The sequence below is a fragment of the Drosophila obscura genome, unplaced genomic scaffold (genome assembly GCF_018151105.1).
Source record: "Drosophila obscura isolate BZ-5 IFL unplaced genomic scaffold, ASM1815110v1 contig_150, whole genome shotgun sequence".
Taxonomy (NCBI): domain Eukaryota; kingdom Metazoa; phylum Arthropoda; class Insecta; order Diptera; family Drosophilidae; genus Drosophila; species Drosophila obscura.
In genome coordinates this window covers 5504916-5531003 of record NW_024542736.1, presented here as the reverse complement: position 1 = coordinate 5531003, position 26088 = coordinate 5504916, and the positions used below count along the sequence as shown (strand labels likewise).

General features: G+C 44.1%; 2 protein-coding genes and 1 long non-coding RNA gene across 4 annotated transcripts; 2 read left to right on the top strand and 1 right to left on the bottom strand.

The window, feature by feature from the left end:
- Positions 1 to 397: 397 nt before the first annotated feature.
- Positions 398 to 1302, top strand: LOC111067908 (protein dj-1beta). Its single transcript, XM_022357255.2, has 3 exons — positions 398 to 582; positions 648 to 967; positions 1033 to 1302. Exons 1-3 carry the CDS (start codon positions 451 to 453, stop codon positions 1187 to 1189), a joined length of 609 nt encoding a protein of 202 aa, XP_022212947.1. The 5' UTR covers positions 398 to 450; the 3' UTR covers positions 1190 to 1302.
- A 3337-nt stretch (positions 1303 to 4639) lies between these two features.
- On the top strand, positions 4640 to 25787 carry LOC111067688 (SH3 domain-containing kinase-binding protein 1). The gene is given in 8 exon segments (XM_022356946.2): positions 4640 to 5418; positions 15377 to 15611; positions 15920 to 16031; positions 16170 to 16562; positions 16564 to 16720; positions 18167 to 18331; positions 22705 to 23250; positions 23315 to 25787. Coding segments are annotated over 8 exon segments (2850 nt in total). The 5' UTR covers positions 4640 to 5408; the 3' UTR covers positions 24547 to 25787.
- LOC111067713 lies at positions 5226 to 7080 on the bottom strand. Of its 2 annotated transcripts, XR_002607138.2 has the most exons (4): positions 6956 to 7080; positions 6534 to 6898; positions 6352 to 6482; positions 5226 to 6302 (listed from the first exon to the last, which is right to left on the bottom strand). It is a non-coding gene; the product is annotated as an uncharacterized LOC111067713 (long non-coding RNA). The 2 variants fall into 2 exon arrangements; XR_002607137.2 differs by having other exon boundaries at positions 6352 to 6898.
- Positions 25788 to 26088: the final 301 nt, after the last annotated feature.

The following is a 26088-nucleotide window of genomic DNA, read 5'->3' as shown; positions in this document are numbered from 1 at the left end:
GTTTGAACCTTTTTATGTAAGCAATGCAATAAAACGGACTTTTGAAAACTTGCCAATCTTGTAGAAAATTTATGTATCAATCGGATAAAATTATTTGTTTAAGGATGAGAGGGCCAACTAGCTAGTAATATTCAACGGAATATGAAAATCGGGGAATAACAACGTTGAATGTTTTGAAAAAAACAATCGATACTATCGTAATAGTATCGGGCTCAAAAATTTTTTAATAAACCATTGAAACCTTTTAAGAACTTGTCCATTGTACAAATTAGATGCCACCTGTCGATTTGTTTACAAATTTGTCTTCGTATTTTATATCAGTTAATCCAAACATATCAAAAGCGCAACGACTGTAGCTCGATACTATCATGATAGTCTCAAGACCATATCGATAGAGCCCTCTTTTGTTTGACACCTCTAGTGTCGAGTTCTTCGTTTATTTTATTGTCGATGATTTTTTCCGTTTTCTCGCGGAACTTTGGCAAACTTGTGAACATGTCGAAAAGTGCCTTGATTATCCTTGCTCCGGGGGCGGAGGAGATGGAGTTTGTCATAGCCGCAGATGTGCTGCGTCGTGCGGGGGTGAGTAATCACAAATGCCATGCAAAATTCACACTTTTTTTAAACCTTTCGATGTCTGTCAGCAGATCAAGGTCACTGTGGCTGGGCTGAAAGACTCGGAGCCGGTGAAGTGCTCCCGCGATGTTGTCATTCTGCCGGACACCTCTTTGGCCAAGGCGGCCTGCGACAAATTCGATGTGGTCGTCCTGCCAGGTGGATTGGGTGGATCCAATGCCATGGGGGACTCTGCAGCTGTGGGGGAGCTCCTGCGCGCCCAAGAATCTGGCGGAGGACTGATTGCCGCCATCTGTGCCGCGCCCACGGTGCTAGCCAAGCACGGAATCGCCACTGGCAAGTCCCTCACCTCGTACCCCTCGATGAAGGACCAACTGGTGGACAAGTACTGGTGAGTGCACATGTCCCTACTCCCGAGATTGTGACTAATGGCAGCTGGTTCCCCTTTTTGTGTAGCTATGTGGATGACAAGAGCGTGGTGAAGGATGGAAATCTCATCACCAGTCGCGGACCAGGAACCGCCTACGACTTTGCCCTGAAGATTGCCGAGGAGTTGGCTGGCTTAGAGAAGGTTAAGGAGGTGGCCAAGGGCCTGCTGCTGTCCTACAATTAGAAATCTCACCTCCCATTTGCAAAACAAGAACTGAAGCTATTTAAGTTATTCTGAGCAAGCAAGGCCCTGTGGCTGTGGTCAGCTTACGAGTAAATATATATAATTAACCAATACGGCAGCTGATAAGATCAGTCGTTTTTTTGCTTTCGTATTCAAAAGTTATAACGGGCGCTTATTTTCGTTTAAGTATTGCATTTTCCAGTAGCCGTTGTTGGGCACACTACTCCTCGTGGAGAGCAAACATTTTAATTTGGCGGCAAAATGTCTTCGCTTCCCTTTGCAATGGGCACTAATATTATCATTATCAATAATCCGATCCAAAACAGGAGCGATCATCAACTAATCTCGGACTGGAGTTTCCAGTGATCTTCCTTGGTGGGTGTCAGTGGGTGGGGTAGTAGTCTCGGGGGCTTACAGGAACAGCGGGACAATCCATTAATGACTAAATAAAAATTACATAATCAAAGTTTATTTGTTCGTTTAATTTTATGTGTTCACATTATTCCTTCGCCGGTTCTGGTGCTGCTGAAGCTTCCTCCTCTGCCGCTTATGGTGCAGCTAAAGCTTGGATTCTTGGAATGATGATTCTACAACAGGCATGAGGCAGCTGATAGCAGCACTCAACGAATCAATAGCGTTGTCCCCAGTTCCGACGTCCATGCTGTTCATTGCCTCGTCAGTAGCTATTTTCAAAGCTGCGTAAGATGCAGAGATCACCTGTTGATCGAGGAATTCCAGGAAGCTTTGCTCTGTAATTATGTTTAAATCTATTATTAATTAATTTATTACACTTATGAATGACTTCTTACCCATTCCATTGCTAATATAACCACCACTGTGGGCGATTAGCTCGTCAATGTAGTATACATCTCCATTGGGAGATATGTGAAGGGGATATTCCATCTAAAAGAAAATCAAACGAACTGTAACAACAACAAAAAACAACAATACGAAACAGTTCTACTTGAAGAAGAAGGGGGCAAAAGGGAATAGAAAAAATGCGGCTCGCAAAAGACGGGCGCCACCCAGACGACAGGCCGCGACAGACGCACGAAACGCAGCGCCGACATGCGAAAGGCAAACAAAATGCGCATTGTGCTTTAGGTCGATTCTAACTATAAAGCTAGAGTTATTTAAGAACATTTGGAGAGATATTCGACTTTTTTAACGTAAGCCAGCAAAGGGAAAAAAGAAGAATGCAGTGAAGCGCAAGTTTTAGGCGCTCACAAACAAAGCAATGCGGCAGCTTTGCAGCAGTGGCAGAACCGCACGACGCACTTCCCTTGAGCAACATTTTGTTCTTATTAATTTTTATTAAATTAATACAAAAAGAACACACACATGCACTTGCCACAGAAATAAATATCTACATTTTGAATTACATTTCTTAAAAAATTCTATCTCACCTTGCACCAATATTATTTGCTTCGATCAAATAAATTTTTAAGATTTTTCCACTTGAAGCAGACACGCTTGCAAATTGGTTGTAACACTGGACAGCACCGAAAAAACAAATCGAAATAACCGCCAAACTGCATTTATCGCATAAAAATATCGATATTATTCGCTATCAATTCGTGATGGTTTTTCAAAATTTGCTCTCTTTTCCGTAGATAAAGACAGCGCTTTTCGTGGTGACTTCCCCCTCCTTTTCGTGGTGTGAGCCACACGTATCTTACGGGAACCTATATACATTGTTGCGACGTTCCTACACGTTCCCGTAAGATAAAATTGATTTTATTGGAAAAATTTGATTAACATGGGGAAGTGAATAGGCAGCATTGTTGTGCAACTTTTTATGTAAGCAATGCAATAAAAAGGACTTTTGAAAACTAGCCAATCTTGTAGAAAATTGATGTATCTATCGGATAAAATTTGTTATTAGGGGCTGTGAGGGCCAACTAGCTAGTAATATTAAACTGAATATCAAAATTATGGAATACGATTTCAATCAATAAAATAAAACGTTAGCCCTTTGTTGACCAGGGGGAGTATTTAATATTTCCACGAAATTTATGTAACTTTAACATATTTTACGCATTGCAGGTGAACGATGTAAGTGGTAATTTTTGTTTTGAAAGTAAGGAGGAGGATGGAGCTACAAGGAGCCTTTAAGGACAGTATTATTTTCCGCGGTTTAACAATGGGTGCGCAACTTTTTAAATAGAGGGGTGTTAGGTGGGTTAAATCTCGTGCGATCGCCGGACTGCCCTGATTTTAGTTTGGTATGGTATTTAAATGGTATTTCTCGAAACTGAAATGGTATTAAATGGTATTTAATGATTTGTATGGGAAAAATTTCAGCAACATGGGGAAATGAATTAGCAGCATTGTTGTGCAACTTTGGCACGGAATGAGCAACAATCTGCATACCTTGGGAAAATGGATATTATGTACTTGAGATATTGTTTGTAATTTCAGGCTCCAATTAATGCAGAAACTACTCAGTCTCTGTTCTAAAGATTTTAACAAAGTTTTGCAGCTCACGACTACCAATAATAGGTATCAGAACCGGGATAAATGTATTTATAACACACAAACATGTGCATTAATATGTAAAAAACATGTCAATCTAGGATAAAATCATAAATAATGTTTCAATGGAGCTTGGAACAAAACATTTAACACCAATTAAAAGAAATAAGGTATACAAAAGTACATACGCATAGAAGATACTTGGTTGACCAGCAACACTGACGTAACATTTAGTCAACATTTAAGTTTTATGCTTTGGCCGTTTTTGTTTGAACCTTAATATGTAAACAATCCAATAAAAAAGAATTCTAAAAACTAACCAATCCTGAACAAAATTTATGTATCTATCGGATAAAATTATTTGTTTACGGCTGAGAGGGCCAACTATCTAGTAATATTAAACTGAATATCAAAATTGACGAATTTCATATCACAAAATATCACGGTATGGCAGCCCGCAGCAACTACGAATTGCACGAGTCTGGCAGCGCCACAAAACGACGACAAATTCGTTTTATGCTGTTTTTGTTTGAACCTTAATATGTAAATAATCCAATAAAAAGGACTTCTGAAAACTTGCCAATCTCTTAACAAATGTATGTATCTATCGGATAAAATTATTTGTTTAGGGCTGAGAGTCCCAACTAGCTGGTAATATTAAACGGAATATCAATATCGAGGAATATCAACGTCGAATGTTTTGAAAAAACAATCGATACTATCATGATAGTATCGGGCTGAAATAATTATTAAAAAACCATTGAAACCTTTTAGGAACTTGTCCATTGTAAAAATTAGATGCCACCTGTCGATTTTTTTACAAATTTGTCTTCGTATTTTATAGCAGCCAATCCAAACATATCAAAAGCGCAACGACTGTAGCTCGATACTATCATGATAGTCGCAAAACCGTCGATAGTAGAGACTAGCAGTAAAATATCGATACTATTGGTAGTGCCCTCGATGGTTTGACACCTCTATTTTGGCCCCAAAAACGGAGCGGGAAGCGGTTGTTGTTGCGGTGCGCTGCGTGTGTTGTGCTGCTCGAAAAACTAGGTGTGAAAATGGCGAAAATCAATAACAAAGCAAAATAAATAAAGTGCACACGGAAAGTGGTTTTGCAGCAGGAAGAGCGGGGAGAGGCAAAACAGCGTAAAAGTGAGAGAAACCCAAGTGCGTGATGAAACGAAACGAATAGGAATAGGAATAAGAATAAGAATAGGGAGTACAAAGGAGACGAAGGAGAAAAGTGCAACGTGTGTGTGTGTGTGCATGGAAAGGAAGCCGTCAACAAATTTCGGTGCATTCGCTGCAGACGTCGACGCTGGCGTTTTTTGTTATACGTGACGCGAATTAAATGCGCCGCTTACAGTAGTGCTCTCCTTCTCCATCCCATCCCATCCATCCCGCTCTTGCGCTTGTAATTAATTCCGTTTCTGCCGCCGCTGCGAATAGGGTCAAAATAAAACACGTAAAAAATACATCCAAATGCTGGCCGGTTTTCTTGTTTGCGGTTAAAACAGTGAGCAGCGCGTGATTCATACGTAGCAGTAGCAGCAGCAGCAGCAGCAGCAGAGGTACAGAGCTACAAAAACAACACTGTCGTGCATTGAACCGTCGACGGCGACGCTGACGGCAGGCCCGACTGCAACGCTACGGTTTCCTGCTAAAAACATTGTCATACGAACAGACGCACTGCGACGGAAGCAGAGGAAGGAGCAGCAGCAGCGGACGCAGCAGCAAAATGGATAATAGTAAGTTTTTTCTCCTCCTGTCTCTCGCCTGTTGGGAAACTATGAAAATTCCATGAACTGCAGTTTTCGTGTGTTCTTTTACTCCTCTTCCTCATTTCGGGGTGGGTGTAGCTCGCGTCGACTCCCTTTTGCTTCCTCATTCGCATTTTCATTGCTGCTGCAGCACTGTCGGGCGTGCCTGTGGGCGGGGTGGCTGTTGAGGGGTGGGTGTGGTCTTCGCCAAGGACATTTACCGTTTGTTTTCGAGACTCAAATCCGCATCGAGGCCGCGTTCGCTCTTTAACAGTACTAGTTATACTTCTTTTTTTAGAGTGGCGCGACATTTGAGCACTTTTGATACCCTTTTCAGATAAAGGGAATCGTTTTGAAAGGGTATCTAATACCTTGATCCCCCTCCTGCTAGTCTTGTTTAACGCTTTTTATGGCCAGATTTTGACAGCAATACGCAAAAAAAAAAAAAAGAAAAACATGGCTAAAAAAAGTTAAAACAAAAAAGGGAAACCGGTTTTTTGGGCCGAGAAGAAAAGGTCTTTTAAATGGGAATTTTGGGGGCTTTGATGATTTCATGTAACCAGAAACAGTCACGCCCCTGCCTATGTTACACCCTCCAGCGCATCATCTGCGTTCCAGAAGTGGAAATATTTCCATGAGAAAATGTTCTTGGCCTCGGATATAATTTGAGGAAATCTTCTTTGTCATTCTCTGGGGCAGGTGACAGAATTTCCATGATAAAAGTAACTGCTGATTTCTACCCATTAATCAGTCATATTCTTGAGTTTAGTGACCATTTTCCTTCGCTAGTTTACAGCCTGCCCAGCCACTCAATCCAATCAAAAAGCTCAAGAGAGAGATTCACTTTTACCATTGCAATGGAAGGCTTGATCCTGAAAGGTGTTTTTTAGTTGAAACTATTACTTTTCAGTGGAAACTTACTGCCATTTCTTAATCTTTATTCTTTGTTAAACTTTTCCTTAAGTTCCCAATCAGCAGACCTTTTCCTGACCCTCACAGCTACTGTGCAATCGGCCGCAAAGATAATCCTACATCGGATAGGAGTTGGAGCACTGCCAGAGACAATATTAATAAATCTGAATGTGCGTCGGGTCGGTCCCAACCTTGTTATGGCTTCTTTGTGGAGAGAATAAGGCCCCAAGATTGTTCATCTCGTCTCGGGCTTTGTGTTGTCTGTTGCCTTTGTGGATGCAACCAGCTGATAATGGAGGCTGATTGAATGCCCCCTGCCTCTGCCCCTGCCACTACCCAACCCACTGGCTGCACCCAAGCACCGCACCCGCAGTCGTTTCTTTTTTTCAACTGATGATTTCTTTTGATGAACCATTTCCAGGGACAGACAATGGAATGGCAATGCCTCTCCATCTACCTATTGCTCTCGCTCTTCACCTCTTCTCTCTCTTTCTGCCTCTTCCAACATTTGCATCCCGAACAAAGCTTTCTTCCGTCCGTTTAAGTGATTCATTTGCTAGACAAAAGACGGAAAGGTAGAAAGGTGTACAAAACAAATGAAAATAAATATTACGATTATGGTTTTATATAACGCCAACGCCACACAAAAAAAGCAATCAATGGCCCAAAAATAATTCGACAAATTAACACATTTGGATACCCTTTTTACTAAAGGGGTGCTACGATTTGAACACAGAGAAAGAATGGATTTCGAATGGATTTTCCAGGCCATGGTAGTCTGCAATTTCTTTATTTTCCTTCTTCCTATTTTCCTTAATTTTGTATCCTATCAAATTGAGTTTTTCTATTTCCTTAAGACACTCCCCGTCCTTTTTCCACTCGTCTACATTTCTGACAATTTAATAAATTACCATGCCACGCCTCTATCCACACTCGCCGCCCTCCTTTCTCCACTCATTCGTTCTTGGCGTGGGCCGTAAATCGCTGCCAATGGGTTAATGAAGAGCCTCTCGACGGGCCACGCCCTCATCTCTGTGGCCCATTTGCCAACTCTTTTTTTTAATGGCTTATGGCTCTTTCTGGCTAACAATTTCTTCATATTTCCCTCATATTCTTCGCTGAAATTATAAGGCCTGATGGATGGATGAATGGTTGGGCCTGACGTGCTGTCTGTGCATATGAATCATTCCCCGACATTCTCTCTGAACTTGTCACGAAGAAATGGCAGGAATTAAGGCTGTATTTTAATGATGGTACGTGGTATGGGGTATCTGTTGAGGGACTTGAAGGAATTTCAATTCTATTCAGGGGCTGTGGAAAAATTGCAGACTATAAGGAGTGGCCGAGAGGAAATTAACCCAAGAGAATGGGCTCTCTATAATAGTTAAACCTCGTGTTTTTAGATAGAGATATCTTTCAAATGGATTTGATATTTCTTCAGAAGAAATTCTTTATGTTTCCGCTACGATTTTAAATGGTTTTATCTCTTACATCTAACAGCTAGATATCCTTAATCTCTTTTCATTTCAAGAGAAATTTGACTGACAAACGGATATGCCTCTTTTTTCCAGGGTATTTGTAAGTTTTTTGCAATTATTTTGTACATTTTGTATTTGCATTTTGTCGCCATCGAAGCGAACAGTGAAAGGCATGGAGAGGGGGAGAGCAACAACGATTGCTATATTGATATGCAAATAATATATTTTTCGTGTTTTTTTGTTGTCAGCGGGTTAGCGGGGGGGCCGCTCCGAGTGCATTCAACAGTTTTTGTTGGTCTGTGGCCTGCGCCCTGTGGCTCTGACTCATTCGTAGAATTGTTGAGTTGTAGAATTTTTATAGCGAAAATCGTATATTTTAGTTGATTTTTTTTTGTTCTGTGGTTACTACTTCCTTATCTTATCTGTAATTTGTTCTCCTTCTCAGACTCAGTGCCACGGCTCGGTTGGCGGTTATCAGGCAGCAGTCGGTACGCCCGTCCACCAAACGGGAAGCAAATAAATAGAGAATATTTTTTTTCAAGATATGAGACAGAGCTCTTTTCCACTTTTAACCTCTCTCTCTCTTGGTCTGCCTCTGTTCTTTTGACACTGAAATGCCACACAAAATCCAAATCTATGCCAAGTTTTGTGTAATGTTTGTTGATGGAAACTCTGTTGAAAGAAACCACTTGTCGGACTCGCTTTTATTGCTTTTTATCGCCAAGAAATGCGGGTCGAGTCGCCCCGTCCCTTCCATACTTTTTGGGACTGCTGCAGATTGTAGAGTATAGTCTGATATCAATTGACTGTACTGCAGCGAGTGTAGAGCGCATATACCATATCAATGGACTGATAAACTCCCGCCGAATGGAACCACAAGGCCTTCCCGCCAGTTTAATGGCATTCGCCGGGTAGACTCTTGAAGGGGAAGGGCAATGTAGCAATATGGGGCATTGGAGAGGCATGCAATTAAATTCCAAGAATTTTTGTAGCCTTAAGGCTATATATTTTGTTTGTTTTGGAGTGGAGTTTGTTTGATTGAATGACGAGTGGGACTCAATACAATAATATTTATATTTATCGTTGAAGAACGAAAACGGTTTTCTTCTTATGAAAGAAAACATGATTCTAGGTAATGGATAAAAATGAAGGGGAGCACTACCTAATACATACATATGCATGTACGTTTGAGTGCACTTAACCATCAGATAATCCGATCATCTCTCCCTTCTATTTTCATATTTTTCTTCTTTCATTCAATAAAAAGAAAGATAGTTTTCCCATTTGCATATTTGATTGCAATGGGAAATCAATTGAAAGATGCTTTACGTACAATCAGTTAGAGCCTCGCTTGACCTCTGGCCGCACAAAATCCCCATTAGACCCCCCCGTACTCTCTGAAAATCCTCCTCTGCTCAATCGTTTCATTTGGCTAATGCAAAACTCATCATCAAATGGAATTGCTGATGGATAGATGGATGGATGAATGGATGAATGAATGGATGGATGGATGGAAGGGGCCATGCGCGACTGCTCCTAAACACTTTCCATCGTAAACTCTTTGGAATTGAACAGAAGACGGACGGACGCCTCATCAGCGCAAATCAAGTAAACGAGGAAAAGCGAGGTGGGGGAAAACCCCATAGAGCTGGGTAAATGCAGTGGGGTTTTGGGGCAAGCTTTTCAATTGGAAGTTTCTGAGCATTCACTGGCCCTTCGGCATGCTTCGATGGTTTTTTTTGGAAAGGGAAATGCATTCGGAAAAGGCCTCTTGGCGTGGGGTGGGAGGGAGGGGAGAGTGGGGCCTGCCCCATGGGTGACAATGACAACACCTTGCGTCCATGACTTAATCGAATTCGAATGTTAATGCTACTGAATGATAAGGGTGTGTCCCCCTCCCATGAAACCCTGAAAAATAAATCTTATCAATTTGGATTACACGTTTCGGGCACACACTCTCGCCAGTGATTCATCATTTGGGGTTTTATATGAGTGCTTGCGTCACTTCCTCTCTTTTCCTGCACTCTCTCCACTCTCCCCTCTACTCTTGTGCGTATTCGGTTCCTCACTCTCTGTGCTTCAATTAATGCCACTTAGAATGCATTTAATTCAGGCGACAAACGATTTGCTTTAGTAGCTGCTCCGACTCTTTTCTGACACGCAATTTGCGGCCTTGAACTTGGACAATTGCCGTTATTACACGTACTCGAGAGGAAAGAGGCCTGTCAAGGGTTCAAGGATACAAGTGTCCGCGTGTGTGTGTGGCAGTCTGAAAGAAAGAGGGAGACAATGAGCAAGAGTACGTGACTTTGTAACGCTTCAGGGCAATATTTTGTTGATGTTTTGTTTAGGAATTGCTTGCAAAAGTTATGGGGCTGGGAATCCTTAGGGAGGGTTGCACAATAGAATCTACTGCTGCAGCTGCATTTGAGAGGATATTTCGTAGTTTTAGATTGACTGAAGTTTTGAGATATTTAAATCTTTGAGGATTAAGTAAGTACAGCCAACGCAGGCAAGAATAATACTAGGAGGAGGCCGTGTTTCAGTATTAATCTCCCGTATATTGAGTGCCTTCGAGCAAGTAAACCAAATTGCCATTCATTTTTAACACTTTGTGGCTGCTTGAGCACAAGTTTAAATATGATCATTCCCAGTTTACACTTGTTTTCCACTCCATCAACAGACAGAGACAAACAGACAGACAGACTGGTCAGCTCTCCCACTATTACTTCGAATGCTCTTTTTCACACTCCCCTGTGCACACTCCTGTTTTCCTTACATTCTTTTGCTTTCCTACTCATTCCCCTTCTTCAGTTGTTCTTTGTTAGCCCCCTTCCCCTCCTTAGAGCCGTTGCATATTCAAAAGTCAAAACGCACGCAAAGGCAATTTACCGTTTACGGTTCATGGCCTCCCTCTACCCCTCCCACTGCTGACACCCCAACCAAAAACCAACAAAAACAGCACCAGCGACGGGGCCCATAAACGAAGAAAAGAAACGAAACGAAAGAGTCGAAGCGTTAGATACCCTTTGGCAGAAGTATACATATGTATGTATGTATGTGGCTTATGGTTATGTGTCTGATGCAGTGGTCCCAATATTCATTCTATCTACTCGTATCTTTATGCGACTAGCATTGTTAATGCATTCTTCTCTGCGTTGCAAACTTTGCTGAGGAAAGGTTATACCCTGCCTGTCTCTGTCTCGCACTGAAGGGTATGTCAGAAGGCAAACCAAGCAAAACCACAAAAACAAACCCAAAGACAGCCAAAAACGATGGTTAAACCAATTAGCATGTTCTTGTTTGTTTTTTGTTTTTTTTTTTTGTAGTAAAGGGGAGCGTCTGTTAGGGGGGTATGTGGAGGGATTCAGTGTTGGGTTGTGGGTGGGGGGAGAGAGCATATGGAGTGTGTCCCACTCACACCTACACCTACACCAACAAAGGTGTTTGCTCTATACGGAACTTTGGCCGCAGCGCACTCTCTGCGCCCACCAGCGTCGTCGTCGTTCTCTGCTGCAGCTGCTTTACCGGTTACCGATTAACGCTTAACCGATTCACCCTTTATGTTTCCCCCTCTTTCTCTCTCTCTCTTTCGCTGTTTAATTTGTAATCTACCTGCTGCTTTTGCAGGGGAGTAAATGAGAGAGGGAGAGAAACTGGGGAGGCAGAAAGAGAGAGACAGTGTTGTGGAGGAGCCGCCAACTGAAAATTGCTACATTTTTTATTACACTCGAAATTGCAGGGTATGGGGTGCGTGAAATGGGATATATCAGGCAGGCTAGGGGGTATGGAAAAGGTTTGTGGGTTTATCTTAATTATCTGAATGTCGGGCCTACTGCACTCTCCCCTGCAGGGCAGGGTACTGCCCGGGTCGACTCTCCACTCCCTCGGGCTCCCTCGCTTACACCTTAACCTGTTTTTGCGCCATATATTCGTGTATTTTAAACAATCCAGCAACCAATTTGCATATCTTTATGGCGGCACCTGATGTGCTGTTTGACATTGAGGGGAAGCTGCCTTCATAACATAACCGCCATAACACACGATACGATACGATCCCATCTCCATACCATCCGAAGCAATGCAGTCATTGCAAGGCCATGTCACAGCCACATGCCACAGTCGGGGGCTGCCATGCCAGCCGCTGCATAGATGAACCACGCCCCTCTGTGGCATTGGCGGTCGTGTCATGCGATTTTCTCCAATTTTGACACATTTACACATTTCGTTTTCCCATTCTTTGCCTTGCCCCTTGATGATGGAGTTTTCACATGCCGCCGCAGTCGCCGCCTGCTTTTCACCGAGCATTTCACCATTTCCCAGCATTTTCCAGACGCGGCTTATTTCACTGTTGCTGCCACTGTTGCTGGTGGTGTTGCATGCCACCCATTCTAGGCCCTCCTCCTCGTTCGCGCTTTGTGGTCTCTGGTCGGTTATTATTTTGTTATTCAAGCGTACCGTATCCCCCCCTCCATTCAAGCCATGCATACGTTACGATCCGTCCATCTGTCCGTACGGTACATAAGCAAAAAAGAAACAAAAACAAAAGAGAATAATGGTAAAAAGGGGGGGTAAAAATAACCATAAAAAGAGGAAAAAAGAAAGAAGGAAAGAGGGAAAGAAAAGAGTTTGAAAACAAAAACCGCATTAAAGGTTCATTTGGCGGCTGTCTGTCGCTTTGTTTGCCTTCTGCTGTCGCGTAGGTTAAAACTGTAACTGGAAATACGGTCACACGAGCAGATTGGAAACACGGGATACGAAGAAGGCTGGAAGGGTTGGAAGGCCTGGCCCAGATACAAATTGGCAATCGCTGGAGATGGGAGCGTGACACGGGAGAACGATTGGGGAAAATCACTAATAGATGAAGGAAATTGAAGAAGAATAAAGTGGAAGATGGATCACTAATCAAATTAATTGAGTTCAAGTTGAGCCATTCGTCATTTGACTCTTTGTGCCTCGTTTTTTCTTCCACTTAATTTGTTAATTATTACGCATAAATTATTTTTACAGAGATCAAATTTAGCCTTTAGGTTTACTTCATTAAAATCGTAAAACTTTTGTGCAGAGGGTTCGGTGGTCGATTTTGGGGATTCAAAAACGCAATCGAAGAGGTGGAAACCTACCTCATACAAATTTTTACAATAAAAGCCTCAAACCATAGGTCTTATTGGGAGCACTAAAAAATCGACTATGTAATTGCTCAAGGAATCTCCTTTTCCCTCAGTGATTCTCTTCATATCATTACCATCTCTAAGTTCTGTCTTAATCACGAATCCAGTCCATGCCTAGTGGCTTTTTCCAGTCTCTTAATGACGACTTTGATGTTTGTGCGTCCGCTTGTGTCGCTCTCTCTCTCTGTCTCTCTGTCACTGTTGCAATAGTGCTCGCACTTTTGCCACTTCATCGCCGGATCGGACGGATCTGCGTGGCGGGAACTGGAACTGGAAAATAAAGTGAAATTATTATGATTCAGTCTTTGATTGGCAGCCACTTGAAGGCTGCTGCTGCTGCTGGTGGTAATCTCTCCTCAGCTCTCCTCTGCTGCCGCATTCGGAGGCGACACTAAAAGAAATGTCGAGAGCTGCTGATGTCGAAACGAGCGTGTAAAATGGAAAGCATTTCGAGTCGCTCTTTAATGCCATTAAGCGGTTGTCGGAACACACAACGTCAAACAGCCCCATTAAATGTTGGCTAACACTCTCCCCGACCTCTTCTCGGCCACACAGTGACAGTTTTTCCCATTCATCCACATATCATCCACATATCATTCATTACGCGGAGAATACTCATGGCAGAATACTCGTACTCGTAGAATTCCCTCACACTATTGACCCATTTACCCGTAGAGTGTTTGAGGATTGCTCTCTGAAATTAAACAACATCACGTACTCGAAGTATTTATCATTTTCTTTGGTTCTTTATAGACCTTTTCTTCAGTCGGTTCCCCCTATCGTCTAAGCCAATAAGCGTTTCCAATGTTCTCAAAGTTTGTCGTCCCATAAACAGCTTGTTTCACTCTCTCTCTCTCAGTCTTATTTCCAGTGGGGCTTAGCAGCTGAGGAGAATATTTTAATATTGATTAATTTAAGTGGAATACTCTGGGATGCTCTTTTCTTAGAGTTTATCTCTGTTTAAAATACCCATATCCTATTTAAGTTCTCTCTTTTGAGGATAGAGTATTCCCCTCATTGCATTGCTCTAAGAAAAAATCACAACATTTGGATACGGAATATTGGATCCATAAGATACAGATACAGCTGCAAATACTGAGAGAACTGAGTCAATCGTGTGATTGCGGGGGCAGCAACCTCCTCCAAAGCCAAATAAGTTGAACAATAGCTCTCGGTGAGAGAGAGGGGTCCGTAGGGGGGAGCATACGTATATAGTCTATAATGTTTGCTTTTATAGTTCCACACTTATGAAAATGTCAGTCATGGTCGTCGCGTTGCTTTCAATACTCATGATGTGTACGACGAGCATGCGTCATGACATATCGGATTTTGGCTCTGCCTTTGCAGCTCTGACTCTGACTTTTGAATATTTGTTTGGGATGCTGCATGGCTCTGACATTGTAGTATCTCTGTTTGGGATGCGGATGTGGATGTGAATGTGTGGAGGGAGAAGTGTGTTGCTGTTCCTCCCATCCAGGGGATTAATGTAGTGGGGAAAATTGGAAAACTTTGTAATGGAAACAAACATATTTGCTGCTATGTTTGCAGTTCAATTTAGTGGATTAAAAATCACATGAAATCATTGAAAGATGATAGATGGATATTCGTTGGTAATCCCAAGAATATAATTTTAAAGTTTTCCGGGGGATTTTGTGGAATTTCTTTGGATAACAAATTTGAAGATTAAAGTTGCATAAATGAAAGTACTTGATGTATTCCAAAAGTACAGAAGCAACAATAAATTCATTTTCATAATTATTAATTCAGTGAAGATTTATTTTTGCTATAAATAAGAGCTCTATATATACATATAGAAAGCAGCTCCCTTGCCAGACCATAAATCCCATCTTATCCGAAGATTTATGCACTTTTATAGTGAGTGTGTGAATTATTAAGACAAGAGTAGTGTAGGTACCAGGCAGCACACACACTAACACACTTGTGTGCTTGATTGCTTGATTGATGAATGGATGGATGGATGGATGGTGGGTGTTTGGGATGGATGGCATGGTTATACGATCCATGATTTGTCAGAAATTGTTATTCCCCCCCATACAAGGCGACGCGTCATGTAACTCTTACTTTTTGTACTGCCGCATGTGCCGCAGCAGAAGCAAAAAAACAACAACAAAAACCAAGGCAAGGAAAGGCAAAAGACAAATGTCACGTTTCGGAGAGGTACACACGATGGGGAGCATTGTGGAGCAGTGGGTTAAATGTTGCGCAATCCGAGACGATTGCACAAATATTTGCACATGTCATGTGTCATGCGCCCATCTATCCATCCAATAATTGGGTAACACTCCCCCCCACATCATCGCCATCCTTCTCCTATTTCCAGACCATAACTCATCCTTGAATTTCCCTTTCTCTTTCTTGTTGCAGTTCGAGCAGTCGTCGAGTACGAGTATGCGGCCAAGGAGCAGGACGAGCTGGATCTGCGCAAAGGTGCCATCATCCATCACATCCAGCAGATGCCCGGCGGCTGGTGGATGGGCACCCTCAAGGCCACCGGCAAGACGGGCATGTTTCCGGACAACTTTGTCCGTGTCCTCGACACCAATGGCAGCACCAACGGCAACGGCGAGCATATCGACGATGGCACAGCCGTGCAGTTGAGGTGGGTTCTTGGGTTCTCAATATCCTATAAAAGTGGGATGCTCAATGAGTGTACACTGTGCAGATCTATGAAATTGTCGGAACTGGAACTGTAATTTTAAGAATTTATCCCTAAAATCATTGCTTAACTAGAAATAAAAAATCTGCATAAATTTCGTTTAAGAACAAGGTATTTTATAGTCTATAAGTTTTCCATTTTAAGCGACTCCGATATGACGCAATTTAGTTCAATTGTTGGTCAACAAAAAATTTACATTCTCTTTCGCTTTCTCTCTTTCTCTCTCTCTCGCTGTGTTTGCGCTCTCTCAGGGACAAATCAGAGACATCGAATCGGCGCGTTAAAGTCGTCTACAGCTACACACAAGTCAACGACGACGAACTGACGCTGACGATGGGTGATGTCATTGAATTCCTAGGGGAGGTACGTACAAGCACACTCTAGCGGCCAAGGGGGTTGCCAGTAGACACTTGCCGCCTGCCACCCCCCGCGCTTAACCTCTGGGCCAATAAAAATTGAAATTTCTCTCCATTCTATTCTCTCTGTTTCTCTCTCATTTAGGTCGAGGAAGGCTGGTGGCGCGGACGTTTGCGCAGCAAAGTCGGTGTCTTCCCATCGAACTTTGTGAGACTTATCGAACCATCGCCCATACTGGCCTCCAAGCGCCCGCCGACGATTGGTGCCACGGTGACCACTTCATCGCTGACTGCCAAGGCGGCAAATGTGGCAGAAACGACAGCAGCAGCAGCAGCAGCGGCAGCCCCAACAACGAAGCAAACGACCAAGAGCAGAGGAACTGCCTCGAGTGCAGCAGCATCAGCAGCAGCACCAGCCACAGTTCCAGCTCCCGTTGCAGCCCCAATCACAGTCGCACCCCCTGCAGCAGCAGCCCCTGCAGTGGCAGAACCAGCACCCATGCTGCCGCCAAAGCCTTCGCGGCTCTGCCGCGTGGAGTTTCCCCTACGCCCCGATGAACGAGGATGAGCTGGAGCTGAAGGTGGACGAAATCATTACGGTCATAAGCATGGAGTTGCCGGACAAGGGCTGGTGGAAGGGCGAGATCCATGGCAAGGTCGGAGTCTTTCCGGATAACTTTGTCAAGATGCTGGAAGGTGAGTTTTCCTTTCCCTCTGCAGATTTTCACTCTTTCCATCTCTCATCAGCCATTGCCTTTCGCTACGTTTTGATTTCGGTCTGTCAACTGTTGTCATCGCGTCTGCACCTCCCTCCTCCCATCAATGCATCTGCACTGCACTCCTCTGTACGTCCCCCCCTCTCTTTTAATTGGATGCAATTTTCCCGACGCATCGGCCGTAAAACCCAACCCCCCATACGCGACGATCGACGTCGTTAGGCCTCGAACATTGTTGTCGTGACGTAGCCATCATCATTGTGCCTGGATAAAAGTCAATAAACGTTTGTTTGGTAATTGAATTAATTAAGAGAAAAGCCTCCTCAGCCACACAGACACTCGCACGCAGAGCCTGCCTCAGTCCCGGTTGCAGATGGAACCCCATACCCCGCCGTCTCGAAGATCGTAAATATTTATCGCTTGTGCAAAATTTTCAAACTGCTTTTGATGGCCCATCCACTTACGCATTGCAATTGATTACGTTTTGTTACTTTAATGTAATGTTTTTTCATATGAGAATCTGTAGCTTAATTGGCTGTAAGAAAAAAGGGGATGGTGGGTAATTTTGGATGTCAGAAGAGTCCTCATTAGTATTTGGATGGATCATTGGCTGTAGGAAAATTGGCTAGATGATGTATATAAGTAATACCCAAAGTAATGGTTATACCTACAAACCATTAATCAAAATCTTAGAAGTTTTTTGACGCGCTTTCCCAAACTAATTACACAAGATACAATAGTTTCCCCTGAGTTAATCCTACTGATGCTTCAATATGCCCCAAAAGACGATAGCTAAAACAGATTAAATATTAGCATAGCTTAACAACTTCCACAAGACCGTTACCCCATAGATACCATTACAGATAGTGCCCTTGGATCCACAAAAGTCTATCCGTCCCGCCCCTACATCTGCTGGCACATCATCACACACACTTCACTTTCATTACAAATCACATTACATTGCCACCGACATTCGATTGCTCGCCAATCCTTGAATTTTTGAGTTTTCCCATTTCCATATCCAATATCCATTTTCCTCCCATCCAAATGAAAACTGTTTTGAGTATGAGTTTTTATGACTTGCTTTTCGTTTGAAGACTTTTTTATTGGACATTTGTTTAGTTTTCTCTTTCCCTCTCTCTCTATCTATCAATCTATCTATCTATCTTTTTTCTCTCTCTCTCTCTCTGTTTCTCCACACACATTTTGTATATTATGACTGCAATGTCGTTGGTCTTTCTCTGTGTAATTCTTCCTCAACACTTTTCTTTTTCCTATTCTTCTTCTACTCCTCCTTCTACTTCTTCAACGATTTTTCCCACAAATTTTGAACCACACGAAACACTGAAACAAAACAACACTGAAACGTAAATGTGCAACACTACTCTGAAATGTGCAACACTGAACTGTGCACTGTGCAACACAGCAGCTCCTTCCATGCCACCGCCACCGCCGCCGCGTCCTCGTGCCCGACCCCGAGCTGGCACTGGAGCTGAAGCCTACTCAGCCTACCGTGCCCCACCACGGACGCAGCGCGGCGGCTCTTTCGAGTTCTTGGGCGCGCGTATGGCCAGCTTTATCACCACAATTTGTATGTAAACGAGTTTTTCCAGTAGGCAGTCGTTGCCAGAGTTGTCCCCGCACCCCACCCCACACTCCACTCCACCTCTCTCTCGAGTGGTGTGCAGAGTTTTCATTTTTTTCTGTAGTTGTATCTTTTCCTTCGTTTATACTTATTTTTCGGCCACTTTTCATTTTTTCCTTTCTCTCCGGCTTGCTGCTGCTGCTGTGCCTCCTCCTTGAGGCGCTTTTCATATGAAATGGAAAATTGCTTGACTCTGCCTCTGTCGCTCCGAGTGCCCCACCCCCCATGCCTTTGTTTTGGAGACCGCTTTTCTCTTGCTCATAATTTGTATGATTTATATTTAGCTTATGCGACATACTCTTTCTTTTTTGGGGGTATGTTGATGATGGTCAGGGGTCCGATCCATAAGATAACCACATTCTGTCGTTCTGTAAAGATTATTTATCGTCAATGACATCTATGTACATATGCATGAAGATTGTATAAAAGTACGCTTTGCTGTTGATTCCAGAGAGGGTATCCAACCCGTAGGCTTCCTTCTGCCTGCTCTCCTCTTCAATGGTGCATTTATTTATTTGCTTTTCCCATTGCTGTGGGGCGGAGGCAGAGCGAACTGGGCGTACCCCCCATCCCCATCTGCAAAGGCGCCTGGGGCAAATCGCTTTGTTTACGATCATTTTTCTTTTCAATTTGCGTTTGAATTTTCGTGCAAAGTTTGGTTTTTTGTGTCATTTGCATGGAAAACGTGTTTCGGCTTGGCTTTTTGTTTGTGCGAAACTTTTCCCTGAAATTTGTGGCTTGGAAAAATGTCGAGATAATATAAATATCTAATTAATAGGTATTATTAGTGCTGCATACTTTGCGGTTGCTCGCGGAATCTCAAGTTTTTGCTTTAAAAATGTTTGCTTGACATTTCAGTCTTTTCTTTGCCTTTTGATTTCTGTTTGTCAACGTCGCAGTTTTATTTAGCATTTCCAACTGTCGCGACGTGACCAGCGCCGCCACCTTCGACACTGAGAGCGGGCATTCGAGTGCTCTGGCTGAGAGCCGAAGTATTGATACCCTTGCATCACTCATGAACACCTACATGCATTTATGCTAAAGCCATTTATGCAGCGAATGTTTGATGCTCATTGAGAATAAATATACTTCCTTATCTCATCAAATAGTTATACCCTCTGCTAGGGTATAACCATAAACAACAGTTGTTGTAACTGGTTTTTGTGTGCTGCTCAGTTTTGCTTGTTGTTTCTGTGCTTTTGTCTTGCTCTTTGGCTTTGCCTGCTGCACCGCTCTCTCTCCTCACTCGCAGTGTCTCTCTTAGCTAATAATCAACGCGATCATCATTATGTTTATCTTCGCTCATGATGATCATCATCGCTGAGGCGGCGGAGTCGGCAGAGACATTAGCGGCGATTATCAGTGGGAAGCCACAACACCACAAGCGCGCGCTTCAGTTGTTCGTTCTCTCTTTTCTCACTCTCTCATTCTCTGATTGTCTGACTGTCTGACTTTCGAAGGTACATTTGGATGGAAGGTAAAGCAGTTGCTGTGGAATATAGGCCGCTCTCTCGGTCTCGCTTACCTTCTAATTGAATATACCTTCCGTCTGCCCCCCTCTCTGACCCAGACCTTCCCCTTTGTTTTAGTTTCTTTATTTTATGCTTATCAACAAAGTTGCGAGAGAGAGCTTGAGCTTGGGACCCACCTGACGTTTCTGCGCTCTCAACATTTTTTGTGTTTTGTTGTTTTTTGTACCTTTGGCAGCGTTTTTGTTTACCTTTTTGCTTTAGTCGTTTCGATTTTCTTGAACATTTACGTTATTGAAATATTTTGTGGTGCGGCGGCTATACGTACGTTTCTTTTCTTCCACTTTTTTTCCCCTCTGATTTTCATTCTCATTCTCGCTCTCTGGCTTGAGCTTTGTTGGTTTTGTTTTTGGTGCGTGCGTGTGCTACAGTTACCGTTCTTTCGGCTTTCTTTCTGTGTCTGTCTCTCTGTCTGTGCAATTGCAGTTGTGGGTGCTTTTTTTTTGCCACATGGCAAAGAGAGCTGAAGTGTCAGCAGAGAATCAGAAGCAGCAAAAAAGCAGAGCCAGCAGCAGAAGGGCAGCATCGGCAGCAAAACAAGAGCTTCGCTTCCCACTCAATTAATGCTGATCTTACACCATACGTTTTATACCGACGCCATTTGCCCTTCGAAAAATGTTAATATTTATTCACACTATTGCATTGATTTTCAAACGTAATTCCAATCGGTTTCCCCACGTATTTTATTGCCATTTACGTCGGTGAAGTGAAGTTCCTTTCGTTGTAAAACGTGCCGTGTAACGCAAAGCAAAAGAATAAAGAAGAACGGTTTTGGAGTCTTCTCCTAATTACAGATTATGTGTCTGCCCCAAGTGTAAATTAATTATTATAATTTGCTGCTCGCTCAACGTAAATGATTCGCCGTCGCAGTCGCGTCGCCGTCGCTTTCGGCGTTGCAGTCAGCCTCAGCTTCGTCATAATTAACCCAAAGCTGCCAAACGCAAGTTCGTTGCTTAAGTCGTTCGATTGTGTGCGTGAGCGCGTGTGCAAAGGTGTTAGTGTGTTTTTAAACGAGGCACAGCCGCTGGCAGAAATTCCAATAATATTAGGGAAAAAAATACCTCCACACGTCGATATTGAACACACTTTTCAGTCAAAGTTTTAATTTTGTTAGAGCTAATATTCTATTTGCCCAAGAAATGGATGATGGATAGCTCCAAGAAATACACAAAAGAATAATAGGCATAATTGAAAAAGAGCATTCTGACCGACTCTTTTGCTTTGTTACAAACGTCTCAAAGACATTGCAATATCCTCTGGAAGGGCATACAAGTAATAATAATAAAAATAATAATGACAATCCCCCAGGGGCCCCCAACGCTCAATTACTCAATACTTAAAAATATCAAATTCGCGCTGCTTTTGTTAATGTCAAACTTTATTTCGTTTCGCTTTTTTGCGACGTTTTCTGTCGGTCTGTTTGGCTGACTGTCATTGTGGCAACAGCAGTGAAAGTCGTCGCATTTCTTATGAAAATGTGATTTGTTATGTTTGGTGGCCCCACCATGAAGAGTTTAAGCCATGACAATGTCGATTCTTTGGTTGGAATGGTCGGAATACTCCCTCTGATCGCTGGGGTACGTTGGTTAATTAAAGAACGATGGGATGTGTCCGAATTTGGCTCAACTTTGGGCTTGAATCAAGTTTGGGGGGAGGGGATGATCCATAGATGACATAAGCAACAGAACAAGTTGCGATATAATTAGATATGATTGCTTCGGTCGATGCTGAGTAAACCAGTGTCCAGATTGTGTGTGATGTAAACAAATATGTAAGCAATGCTTCGAGTAAGTGTTGTATACAGTGCACACCATAAGTATAGGTAGAACTTTGGGATATTAGTGGAAACTCTAGGATTGAATATTAGACTTTAGAAAGTGGATTAGCATTATTTTTGCCTGCTTAAAGTATTCAATATTGATTGAACGGATAAGTACTTTTTGAATGAACACATTTACGATCATTTATCTGCACCTGTGTTGGCTCTTCTGTGGCTTGTCATTCCATGTCATATTTCAATATCTTCATCTGTAGATTAGCATTATCTGGAAAGGGGAATCTCTGTTAGAGTATTCCCCGATTCGTTGCTTGGATTTTCGCGCTTTTGTTTCCTGGTTTTCGTATTGCCTTTTCTTTGGGCCTGACCTTTACACATTTTCTGTTGTTGCCCAATACCCAATAAGTGTTTTGTTTTGTTGGCTTTGGACTCGCTTTTTGTGTCGTCTGTTGGCCCAGGCCATTTATTGGCATTTATTTGTGCCCGTGCCCGTTGGCCATTTATTTTGGATACCCTAGCAGAGGGAGGAGTGGGTACATTGGCACTTCCATAGAATCCATCGATCTGCCAGGGTATCCAAAGCTTCGTTGCCCCCCAAAGCCCTTCATTTCTTTTCGTGTTTGATTTCGTTTTGTGTAGTTTATTTTGTGCCGCTCCTACGCCTGCGCTTTGTAGATGTGTTTTTTTCTTCTTCTGTATTTCTGTATTTCTATATATCCGAGAGCGTTTCCACATTATTTTTATTGACATTTGGCAACAAGTTGGGGGCCGAGACGGCTCTGATGGAAACCAGTTTGCTGCCAGCTGTTCTGCCACCGAGCGATGGATGGGTTAGTCATGGCCCATGGATATGGCTGGGCCGCGACTGGCGCATCTTGAATGGGTAGATGAGATTTGATCGTAGAGTTGAATGATTTGCATGGGAACTGGCGCTTGCGCTTGGCCAACAGCTGCCGACAGAGCAGAAGGTGCAATCCCCGCATTAATGCCTCCGTTTGCTTGCCCATTTCCAGTTGCTCCCATCAACGAGCCAGCCACGACACAGCCACCGCCGCAGCAGCAGCAGCAGCAGCAATCCCAGAAGAAGATCAGCAACAGCATTGCCAACGCCACCAGCCACATGACCACAACGAATTCGAGCAACTCCAGCAGCAGCACCACGACGGTGAGCAGCAGCCAGCAAAGGGAACAGGTGCGGGAGCAGACCACCAACTCGACCACATCGAAGGTGTACATCAAGAAGACGGGCAGCAGCTCCCAGAGCAGCAGCTCCTCGGGCCGCAAGGAGAGCTTCGGGTCGCGCGACTCCCTCAACGACATCCTCAGCGAGACGGGGCTGCCCAGCGGCAATGTGGCCGCCCAGCGCAAGTCCCTGGAGACCAAGAACCTCGACCTGAGCAAGCAGCCGGGCCAGCAGAAGAGCGCACCCACAACGACGGCACTCAGCAAGAGCATGGAGAGTCTCGATGAGAAGGTCAAGTCGCCGCCACCGCCAGTGCTGAGCAAGAAGCCCAGTGTGCCGCTAAAGAAGACGCCCACAGGTGGAGTGCCCGTGGCAGGTGAGTTAAGACCCTTGAACACTCCATAAAGGAACCAGTCTAACGTTTCCTCTTCCTCGAACAGGCAACCTCTTGGGCGGCAAAAAGAAGAGCAACCCCGAGGGAAAGCTAACCAGCGCCGTGTCCCACGATCTGGCCGATGGCCTTGCAGCCAGCAAACTGATTGCCGGACATCTGCCCGAGCAGGGAGTCGCTGGCAATCTGGTGATCCGTCGAGCGGCCACCATAGCCGGTGAGGATGTGGAATTCGACCTCGTGGAGCGTGCCTCGATTCTGCCCGATGTGCGGGCAGGACGCGTGAAGGCGCCCAAGCGGAGACCGCCCTCGGCGGCCATCAATGTGCTGGGGGAGAGCAACAACAATTCGGTGTACGTGAACGGCAGCGGGATGGCCGGCACAGGCGGCAGTGCCAGCGAGCTGAGCGAGGACGGGGGCAGGCAGGCGGCCTCCTCCGACGACAATTCCACGGGCGAGGAGCAGCTGGCCAAGCCGAAGCCACGCGAGTGGGAGAAGAAGAAGGCCCCATGGATGGAGGAGCTGAAGGCCTCCCAGGTCACCCGCAAGAAGACCTCCCCGAGCGTCGAACCGCGCGGTGCCTCTGTGGCCGAGCGCACCTCCAAGCTGTTTGCCGCCGAGCAGGTGGCAGCCACCGCCAGTGTGGTCTCCAGCAGTGCCACGAGTAGCAGCAACGGCAGCCAGCAGAGCAGCAGCACCACCACGAAAGTGCAGTCCTCGGCGGTGACGTCGTCCAGCATCCTGCAGCAGTCGATGATCGTGGAGAGCAGCAGTCGGAAAGAGTCCTCAGCGATCACCAGCAGCAGCATCAGCTCTGTGGCCACCAGCACCGATGCAGCCATGTCCCGCAGCCTGTCGGCGGCCAAGGCGGCGGCCAGCGACGAGGAGACGCGAGCGCCACGCCCCAACAGCCTCTCCATACGGAACCGCAGCGTCTCCCCGCTGGTCAAGACCGCCAATGTTGCGCAGGTGCAGTCCCAGACGCAGGAGGCGAAGACAGCCACCAGCAGCAGCAGCGGCATCACCAACACTGTTCAGCAGACAAACTCGAGTCCAGCCCCCGCCCAGCAGCTCAGCAATCACCAGGAGTCAGCGTCAGCGTCAGCGGCGGGGCCACGCGTGGCACAGCTCGAGCAGCGAGTGGACAAGCTGGAGGCCATGGTGCAGACACAGCAGCGGACCATCGAGGAGCTGGTGCGATCGCTGCGGGAGGAGACGGACCGCGTGAAGCTGCTGAGGAGCGAGCTGGACAAATACGCCCAGTGCGTGACGCAAGTTTGAGCCTGTGTTTGAGCCGAACGTTGATTGTTGTGTTAGCTGCTCGTTTTAGACCCCGTCCCAGCCCCAGCCCCACAGACCCCGTAGGAGATTTTAGTAGTTAAAATCGCATTTTAGCTAGCTTTAATCGTATGATTTTGTATCTATCTATCTATCTGTCGTGCTGTCGGCTAGACGTTTGAGAACCTCTACATTCCAAGTGCGTAGAACGTAGTAGAACGAACCCAAGACAATCCCAAATATCGTATAAAAAACTCTTGTACTCTGTACTTATACCATGGTCCCATGGAAATACCACAGAATTCACCATTCACCCCCCTCCATGCGCCCCCGATCGATCCAAGCCATTTTGTGTTGATTTGTGCATGCGAAGATACTGATAACGATACTGATACCATATCCATATCCCATGTATATCTGATAATTTCGATAAGTATTTTTTTATATACAATACATTCGTAATCCCAGAGGAACGAAGGGGAACCGAGCCGGAGGTGCTGGTGCTGGTGGGCACTGTGTGATTTCTTTTATCTGGAGCTGCTTTCAATTGCAATTTGTTTTGTTTATACGATTTATGATTATTTTACGATGTATTAAAGTTATGAGTAAACACACACTGTACTATAAACTATACTAAAAGAAAAAAAAAAACTAGAGAGCGGAGACCTAGAGATCGGAGAATAGGTACGCATATATCCACGTGGAGATGATGCCTAAAACTTAAGCAATACCAATAAATAATGCAAATAAATATTATACATGTTTTCTGAATGTTCTGTTATTATGATTTACACTGTCCACTGCCCCTGTCCCTGCCTCTTTTAGATGTCATGTTAGAGAATCCACATATCCATCTTGCATACGTACATATATATCTAACTGAGTCTCTCTCTCTCCCTGTAATCTTTCTCTTTTTCCCACAACAGCAAGCAATCTCGTCGCGGGAAATTCGACAATTGGATGTTCTAATTGATCGGAGGAGCAGCAGAAGCAGCAGCAGCAGCTTGAGTTGTACATCCTATATATGTTTTCCTTTATTTTTGTGATAAGCCTCTCTCTCTCTGTCTCTCTGCATTCAACTGCATTCTGTAGTCTAAAAAAATCAATATCCTGGTACCGAACCAATCCCCCCGATCGCCCATTTGTTAGCCAATATATATGTTTGTCGCATTTTTATCGCATCGCTAAACTGTAAATATTAATGTACATTGAATATGGCTTATAAAATAAACATTTAACTAGTAGTTTTTACTATTTTTAATTGAAAAACGTGCGACTACTCGTATAATGCAGAAGTTCTGCTCGATAAATGTCTTATGAAATATTTTGCAATAAATAAACTAAAAAGATTTCATCAGAACTATAATTTATAAATTTTCTAAAGGACCGTCTTTAGAGCAGGGCGAGCGTAGTCTTTAGTCCTAAAACCAAACCTGATTTTTGTATGAGATTGTACACTATATACATATTTAAAAATATTTAAAATATTCGTACTATTTTTGCTACATGGCAACTACACAGGGTTGCATTTCTACATGAACTTTC

What these genes read in the sequence shown, in the direction of transcription:
- LOC111067908 (XM_022357255.2), top strand. Translation starts at nt 451, where the DNA reads ATGATTTTTTCCGTTTTCTCGCGGAACTTTGGCAAACTTGTGAACATG. An exon ending in ATGTGCTGCGTCGTGCGGGG is followed by an intron (nt 583 to 647) that starts GTGAGTAATCAC and finishes GTCTGTCAGCAG; the next exon opens with ATCAAGGTCACTGTGGCTGG. An exon ending in CAACTGGTGGACAAGTACTG is followed by an intron (nt 968 to 1,032) that starts GTGAGTGCACAT and finishes CTTTTTGTGTAG; the next exon opens with CTATGTGGATGACAAGAGCG.